This window comes from Apaloderma vittatum, unplaced genomic scaffold (assembly GCF_000703405.1).
Source record: "Apaloderma vittatum isolate BGI_N311 unplaced genomic scaffold, ASM70340v1 scaffold8845, whole genome shotgun sequence".
Lineage (NCBI taxonomy): Eukaryota > Metazoa > Chordata > Aves > Trogoniformes > Trogonidae > Apaloderma > Apaloderma vittatum.
The window spans coordinates 40,402-49,673 of NW_009717616.1; the positions used below are offsets into that span (position 1 = coordinate 40,402).

The 9,272-nt window shown below is 36.9% G+C and overlaps 1 protein-coding gene across 1 annotated transcript in view; it reads right to left on the reverse strand.

Annotated features, from left to right (window-relative positions):
- COG6 (component of oligomeric golgi complex 6) overlaps positions 1-9,106 on the reverse strand; it is a gene marked incomplete at its 3' end in the record, with an annotated part of 47,640 nt that extends 38,534 nt beyond the window's left edge. The window contains exons 1-4 of the mRNA XM_009869971.1: positions 9,068-9,106; positions 8,568-8,711; positions 8,129-8,200; positions 4,527-4,585 (exon numbers count right to left, since the gene is read on the reverse strand). Of these exons, the coding sequence (XP_009868273.1) occupies positions 4,527-4,585; positions 8,129-8,200; positions 8,568-8,711; positions 9,068-9,106 (314 nt within the window). The remainder of the gene's footprint in view (positions 1-4,526; positions 4,586-8,128; positions 8,201-8,567; positions 8,712-9,067) is intronic.
- Between the last annotated feature and the right edge of the window lie 166 nt (positions 9,107-9,272).

Here is a 9,272-nt window from a genome sequence, read left to right on the forward strand (position 1 = left end):
CACTATTATTTTCTATTATTATTGTTTCATTAAAGCTGTTGTAGTTTTTTTTTTCTTCTCTAACCCGAAAGTCTCTCTGCTTCATTCCCTTTTCCTTCCCATTTAGGGGGGAAAGAGGGGGTTAGAGAGCGTCTGTTCGCGTCAGTGGCCGGCCCAGCCCTAACCCACGACACTAACTGACCAAAGAAACACACCAACTCTGACATATTCACAAATATAAAACTGCAATTCTATTAACAGAAGATTACTTTTGTAATTTGTTATTTAAGTAACATACTCTGTTTTGCGTTTGTCCTAAATCAGGTCTAACGCTTACAAAGCTAAAGGAAAAAAAAAAAGCTAAAGGAAAAAAAAAAAGCTAAAGGAAAAAAAAAAAGCTAAAGGAAAAAAAAAAAGCTAAAGGAAAAAAAAAGATAAAGCAAAAAAAAAGCAAATAAAGCAAAAAAAAAGCTAAAGCAAAAAAAAAGCTAAAGCAAAAAAAAAGCTAAAGCAAAAAAAAAGCTAAAGCAGAGAATAGAGAAGTTTCAACTTAGACAAACATCTTCTTTTTTACCCCAACTATTTCACCAAGTATCTTAAATCACACATTTCACCAACATAGGAATTCCCAAACAGCTCATCAAGATTACCTACAGGACATGCAGGTAAGACAGGTGGACCACTATACCATCAAACCCCTAATTTGAGAGAGCAGGAATACCAAGTGTTCAAGTAAGAAGTTCAGGAAATTGAGAATCATCTCAAACTAGATAGGTGATAATACAATACAAAAACTACTTAGTACAAGAAACCTAGCAGCAGCACAGAACCACTGAGACAGCCGTTCCTGAAAAATACACGTAAGAACAAAGGAATGAACAAGTCTTCTTACTTAAAATGTTTATCCTCATATTCAAGTTCCTGTGGCCAACTCTGCACTTCTCTGAAAATCTTCTTCACTGCTACCATGCAGTTCTTGATGAAAAAAAAAGACAACAAAAAAAAAAAACCCCAAACCAACCAAGCACTACACAGACTGTAATGCCACATAGGGAAAAATTTCTGAAGAGGTATTTACATTTGCAAGGTCAGAAAATGTTGGAAGCTACAAAAATAGTTTACTCAGGAGTTCAATCTTCCCTTTATTTGTTTTGTACAGCTAGGGAAATAAAGGTACAATTCAAATCAAAAAGATGTTGCCTATTGACCTTTCTTTGACTGTTTTTGAAGTGAACATTCTTTTCTTTTAATTGCTTTAAAGTCGATACTAATTGTAACATCTTTCGACAAAATTTACTTTCCAGGAGAACTGGCCAGGCATGAAGAGGGTTTACACAAACCAAGGGTTCCACTTGTCATTTACTGGAAACAACCTTAAGACTATTACAGAAAGACAACCAGACATCTTTGATCAAAGCCAGAGCTAACACCTATTCTTAGAAAATGAAGGGAAGTATATAAAAAAACCTGTGAAATACAAACTCAAATATTTGCCTAACTGTATCTATCTTCATCCTACTAAGTAAAGACAGCAGTTCATTTTCCCTAAAATTTCAAATACGTAAATATTTTCAAAAATTTAAATCCTTAATAACCATAAATGCATGAAAGGTATCTGAAAGTTTACTGTCTCACTTCAGTTTTAGAACACTGAATCAAATAACATTGTCATACTACAAAAACATGGTCAGCTAAAATAATTCAGAAAAATGTTAAGCATAATAGAAAATACTTTTTCTGATCACCAGCACAGCAAAATGTTTACTGTAAATCAGAATAATTTCTGAAAACTTGTTTTTGTTGTTGTTTTTTTTTTTATAGCTAAAAAACTTGAAAACAGATTAGGGACTTAAAAGTAGTACTCAGAGAAAAGGGCAGAGTCAAAATGACTTCCTTTAAGTACAGTGTAAAAAATCTGGTTCAGCAAAATGCCAGAATGTATTATCTCTGCTAATTCAAAATGCTCAGTAGCTAATACTGTGAAAAAGAAGAACATAACTAAGGCAAGAAGGAAAAACATAACTAGTTGGATTTTTCAGGGTAATGTTTAAAAACGTATCGTTACTCACCACTGATTTATGAACTTAACTCACAAACACTGTGGTACATAAAACAGACCTTGGTTTTTAAAAACGTTTTAATGTTAAATTAAAAATTTACACAGAAAATTCTACTACATTTGTGCTATTCAAACACAAAGTCCCATTAGGCTAAACTTCAAGAAACTTCTACCTAACTCATGTTTTCTTATGAAAAGTGTATCAAAAAATCAACAGCTAGTAGTACCACAGAGAGCAGAAACAGTCATTTAGGACTGATCTGAAGATGACTTCTCTGTTTCATAATAATAAGAGACATCTTTTTATAGAAAGAATTCTAAAAAAAAATCATTACGCTCAGCAATTACTGCCTTACTCTAGACTGACTGTTCTGCTTTAGAGTCATTGATTCAGATGCCTTCCTTTTGAAGGGGTCCAGCTTTCATCTCTGCACTTCAGTCGGGCAGTGTTTTAAGACAACTCTTGAAGACAGAAGAAGCCATGCTCTCCGAGTTTCACCCTTCATTCACTATGTCATCTGTTAATTTGAAGGAATCAGCAATTTAAGACCTTTATTTTGTCTAACAGTAGACAAGATTTCAGCTTTTCAAGAAACCCCTAACATTCGGTAGCAGTTGCCTCTTCATATGCCTCGTGTAAATCAAAGTCATACATCAGAACAAACAGTTGTTGAAGGAGCCAAAAGAAAAGATGACTAAATTGTCCCAAATGGAACAAAGCAGCCTTCCTATTGCAGCTTTTGCCTAATTTTTTTGTAAGTTTTGCCAGAAAAAAAAAATTAATAAATAGTACTATGAGTCTTCCATAACCATCACATTGTAAGACCACAAGGACTGTTTGCCTTCTGCTAGTGGGTGCTTGATGATATACGTAAAAAATATCCTTTCAAAAGGGAACTTTTTCCTACATGTGCTCTCTGAGGTCATATAGACTCTTAGAAGGACAGGCTGCTTCCTAGGCCTTTTTAACTCCTCACACTAGGGGGATGTTCTCTCTCTTAAAGGAATTAGCAGAGAAAGTCTTTTAAGTAAACTATTGTGTAAGAACTATATTGCAGAAGTACTGAAGTACAGTCTGCATAATCTCCTTTAACGGAATTTAAGGCCAATTAGACATACACTGCTTAGGATTGGTCTTGGTATCTTCCATTCTGCTTCAGAACAAGGAATCAAAGCAGCTTTCCTTTTCTTGAGACTACAAAAAAATACGACCGCTTCTCTATCCTACTACTTCACATACTCATATTTAAAATAAAAATTTTTCTAAGACTTGACTTCACTTACTTAAACTGTGACCTTACCAAATCCCTCATTTTATATCAATCACCATTATATCCTATGCAGTTATTCAACTTTTAAAATATGTACAGCTTACACTCTAACTTCACATCCAGACTCCCGCAGGACATAGTCCACTTCCTTCTTAAGTCCACATGAATCTATGAATATTTGAAAGCACACCTAGAGTTATCCACGGACATAACTTCGACCAGAAATTTATCACTGCAAATAATTATTTCTAATATCCAGTGAACTGTATATATATAAATTTTCAGAAGCAGACTCACAAAGTGAGGAGATTCATTCTTCTACACTTACAAAGCCTAAAGCTGCAAAACCAGAGAGCCTAGCCAAAAAAAACCCCACAATAGAATCACAGAATGCAGAGTTGGAAGGGACCTTTAAAGGTCATCTAGTCCAACCCCCCTGCACTGATCAGGGACATCTTTAACTAGATCAGGTTACTCAAGCCCCATCACACCTGACCATGAATGTCTCCAGGGATGGAGCCTTCATCATCTCTCTGGGCAACTCCACTGCTGGCAAGGTCTCACCAGAGCAGAGGGGCAAAATCACCTCTCTCGATCTGCCGGCCACGATAAAGACTACTTGAACCTGTCATAGGCTATTATCCCCTTCCCATGAATAAAAATACTGAAAAGAGGAAAACACAAAAGAGCAGAGAACCAAGGGAAAAAGTGTTCTGCATTAGGCTCATTAAATTTCACAGTTAGCTTTATTATGGCAGAGTAGGTTGTAATCTGACTTTCTGTTGTTATACACAGCTCCTGCATAAGGGAGTGATTTATATATGCAGCATTAACAACAAGATGCCTGTGAAACCGATGAGACACTGAGGAGGTCCACATCTGTTACAAAACCACGTAACTTGCATGATCAGCTGACATTAGATAACGCACTCCATATTCAGCATGCTGTACCATGGTAACTGACTCTCTTCCATAAAAGGCCAATTTTTATTGCAACAAGCACTAACGCGTGTTCTTACCTTTTTGTATCCTCTTGTAATAAACTAAAAGTTCAGTAGTTCTATTCCAATTCAGCTACAAACACAGGCAGTGTTAAAAACAAAGTACAAACACACAAAAAACCCAAAGTCATTGCTCAAAATAAAAGTGGTAGAATCAGAAGAAAATTGCATCGGTACAGTCACGTCTTCAAAAAATAAATAAGGTGGTATACATACTTTTCTGCCTGGAGTTTTGTGGTTTTTACTATCAAGTCCTGGGTTTGTTCCTTTGCTGCCTAGAATACAATTAGAATCATTAAGTGTGTGAAAACCAAACATACTAAGCGTATCACACAACCTTTACAATATGTAATATTTTTAAAGCTTTCTGCCTATGAGCACATAAGAGCGTACTCTTTAAAACAAAAGCCTTTCTGAAATAAGTATTCATTAATTCTCCCTATTTTCAGGCACAAAAAATTAAAATATTCATATAGATTTTCATTTTTAATACATTATATTCACACACACAACATTAAAAACATTAGAAATGGTTACGGTTATTTCAATTGTCCACTGATTGTAAATTGCTTACTATTACAAAATGAAAAATGAAATAAAGTTCCTCTGGACATTAAACAGCCCAGTACCAGCGTCCACCCAGACATTTTAGACAAACATGAACACAGATCTGCTGGTCTAACCTAAACCTGTGGAGTTTAGTTCTGCAGTCCAAGTAACTTACAGAAGAATTGTTAAGAAAAATTTCTTCACCAAAAGGGTTTTCAAGCACTGGAACAGGCTGCCCAAGGAATAGGCTGAATCATCATCCCTAGAGGTATTTAAAAGACATGTAGATGTGGTGCCTAGGCACATGGTTTAGTGGTGGACCTGGCATTGCTGGTATAATGGTTGAATTCAATGACCTTAAAGGTCTTTTCCAAGCTAGATCCAACTCCAAGAGCAATGCACTTGAGAAGTTCATCCCAGCTTAAATGTTCAGCGATGACAATGCAAAGGAAACCATGCAGAAACAATTCTGCTACAGACAGTAGCTGCACAATTAAAGGGATTGCTGCAACTAAAGTTAAAGAGTTCTGAAACTTATCAGTCGGCAAGAAGATGAAAGACATTCGGAATTGTTGGTTTCCCACTGGATACCACCAGTGATCACTCAGGCCGAGAAGTGAGATTTAACAAAAAAATATAACCCTGAATTCAAAACGCATTCAGTGTGGGATAGTGTTGCAAGTGAAGAGGTGGAAATAGCTATAAAGATACTCAGCGTCAATAATTTCAAGATTCTAATGGGTTTAAATTACGGCATTTCCCAAAAATGAAGGTGCCAGTCTTGAAAACAATGAGAGGTCTACTGTGAGCACATATGCACACTCTTTTATTTCAGCCTTTCTATCTGCCCCACTAAATTAGTTACAGTGGAAAAGCAGTCAAAGTACAGGAACACTTGGAAAGGTGAAAGCAGGACTGCAACCACACAAGTACAACTTCAGTCATCAGAGGGAGCCTGAGCTGTTCCGTGAACACAGACAGTGGGTACTGCTGAATTCAGCCAGCTGCTGAATTTTCTAGAGGAAACTATTACATTAAATTTCCATGCTAGTATAAAAATTCAGCAGAATTTACTTAACTTTACTAGTTCCAAAGTAATCTAATAATATTTGGGGGGGGGTTAATGTATTTGTATTTTAAACTTTTTTGTAAATAATATTTTCAGTGCATGAGCCTAACAAAAAAAAAAACAAAAAACAAACCACTATTACAACAAAAAAGTAGACCTGAACTTCCCCCCACTCCCTCCTTCTTTCAGAGATGCAGATTTTAATACACAAAAAAAGCAGAAGGAGGAATTTGCTTCCTTTCCAGTAATTTCTGGACAGAAGTACTAAGTGCCAAGAAAAATGCCAACAGCAGTAAGGAAGGAAAAGCAGCTTCTCTGGATCTAGCTAGTTATATCAGAAAGCCAGTCTTTATTTATATACATTTAAACACACATTCCTGTAGCGTAAAAGCCTACATCTAACCAAAACATGGGAACTGGCAGAAGAGTCAGACACGCCAGAAAAATTAGACAACTGATATTTGATATTTGATATTTCTTGCAGATCCAAAACAGAAATATTTTTGTCTTCCTCCCCACCTCAGTATCCTAATTAACACTTTCATTATCCTTCAGCTTCCCTTTACTCCATTCCAGCTCCTGCCTCTTTCTCTCCCTTTCAGCACTGCATTTCTAAAGTCACTGCCTCGAAATCAGATTTGATTTATCTGGTTATCTGGATTGGATGGTATTAAAGGCAACCTGCTTTTTGGCTTATCAATATAGAGTCCCTTTCATATCTTGTATTTGTTCCGCTCTCTTGGCATACCTTTCTGTCTTACATGTTATACATTCTCCCCTTTATATCTTCTATTTGCTCTACTCTTACTTCATTTTTGTCTTCTAACTCAGCTTGAGGATGTGCTTGCAAGTCTTCATGTCCTTTTACAGATAAAACACCAGAGTATTTGACAACTGAGTGCTAGTTCATCGGCTAATTAAATTACTTGTATTCATACAGACAAAGAAAACATGAGTTGAATTGAGACAAGTTAGGAGTTCTTCGGGGCTCTAGAAGAAACCTCATGCGGGGCACAGAACAAAACTATCTACTGACTTTAATAGGAAATGAAATCACTGCAGGGTGGCTCTACTCTGGGAAAAAAAAATTATCAGAGATGATAGTTACACTTCATGATCTAAAGACAGAAAAGAACAAAAATCTGCATGGACACTTCACTCATTTCCACATCTAAAGAGTTTAATCAAACAGTGCCTGAACTGCACTATCCACATTAATAATGTTCAAAGCAATCCCAAACCTCCGAGGTGCGTTACCCATCGCCTTCTGAAACTAAAATTTAAGTACTGCAATAGGCTACACTGTACTCCCACACTTTTTGGAACAAGTCCACTGAAGTACACGCACTCTTAGGGGAATTACACAGGACGACCATGAAACCTATTCATCTATATAGGGCAGCATAGGAAGACCACACACACACATTAGGAGGGGAAAAAGCAATCGTTTCCACAGGATTTTCTAGTGAAGCACTGCCACTTATATGCTATGTCCAAAACAGATTTGGTTTGACAAAACATCTATACTTCAGCATTCCCAAACCCTTTAAACTCATCACTGTTTTGAATATTGAATTGAACACTAAACTGAACTCAGATTTAGTAGCACATTATAAAAAAGAACCTTTTTCCCCCTAAAATATTATGGATTCAGGATTAATACGCAACAGAATTGGTTTTGTTGTGTGTCAGCATTTTGAGACAATGTTACGAAACAAAACCAATAGAATGAAGACGGCACAGTAGATCTGCCTCTCTCTTTGGATCACAATATGCCTTCTTATAAATACACTTGAGGTATTTGTGCGAACATATAACAGATGTAGTTACTGTGAAAGGCACATAAATTTCAACAGAAATACTCAAATGCAATTAACCCTTTAATCTCACACACACATCGGATCTGAGTATTTTCTCTCCACTCACATAAAAAATGATGTTATACTGCTATTCTCAAAGTAAGTGCATTGCTGCTTTGTGAACTCTAATTTGAAAGAAATTTTTTTAAAATTACATCCTCAATGTATTTTCAAAGTAAGTAAAAAGGAACATATTAATATCCTAAAGTAACATAATACACATGCTATGGAAACATTTGGGGGTTGCTGTTAGTCCTCCAAAATAATCATTTATCCTTTTAGAAGAAAGCAGTCGTACCTCAAAAAGAAAAATACACAGAGGACACATATTTGTGTATTACCTTCAAACGAGTGGACATGTCTTCACAGCAGCTGCTCATCGCTTGCACATCTTCATTTATACTCTCAAGCTCCTAAATAAGTTCAAACAACAGTAACTGTGGTTTAAATCAGAAATGCCATGCCTAAGCCCAGCTTCATCCCTCCAAAATGAGATGCCCAAGTTACAAGGAACATAACCGCTCTAAGGTCCTTACTAATCAAGGGAGAGGATGCACCTCTAAAGATAAACGTCCACTTGGGATTTTTATCTGTTTGAAACATCACCTCCCTCCACTCAGGATTTTCACCAAATGAAACAAATGATTAAATAATTTTACTGTAAAAGTATATTTCTCTCAGAAAGCCCGAATCTCTCTTAATCCTTTTATTCCTTTTTTAAACTTTAAATTACACAGTAGCACCCTTGTGAGTTAGTTAGTCATATTGTAAAAATACTACCTCTTTAACTTGCTTGAATATGTGGACAAATTCTTCATTTATGGCTAAGCTTCGCCTCTCAATGTCTCCACGTAAGTTTCTTCGGGTGCGCAAACTGTTCTCGACAAAAAACGTCGAGAGAGCCTTGAGTGCTTCCAGCATTTCCTAGAAAATAAAAAAGACCTTAACTTCCCACACACTAACAGAGATGCAGGTTGCATTGTCTGTAATTACCCCAAATGCATGATTTTAGGGAAAAAAAAAAAACCAAACTACTACATGGCTTCAGGAAAAAAAAACCAATTATCTAAACACACTAGAGGTCTGTTTGTAAATAACCAAAATAACTGCTGAATCTTTCTTTTTCTAGCAGTTACAACACACACAGTTTTGCCTCCTGTTTCAGAAGAGCTCAATCAGCATCACCACTTACGGTTAAATCATGACCTATCGACAGCCAGAAAACACTCAAACCAGGAAAAAAAGCTTAACAAATGCCCTCCGAGCTAAGCGACACGAACCTCCCGGCGGCTCGAAGGGAACGAACAGGTGCGCGGCATGTCCCCGGCGAAGCAAAAATGAGTTTTCATTTTTTTCCACTACAGCTGCAAACGTCAGCTTGCGGCTCCGCAGCGGAACTGAGGCTACGGCCGGGCTCGCTTCCCAGCGCCGGAGCCTATTGGGCCCCTGCGGCCCCTGACGGCTCATCCGGCTCCTTTCCCGTAG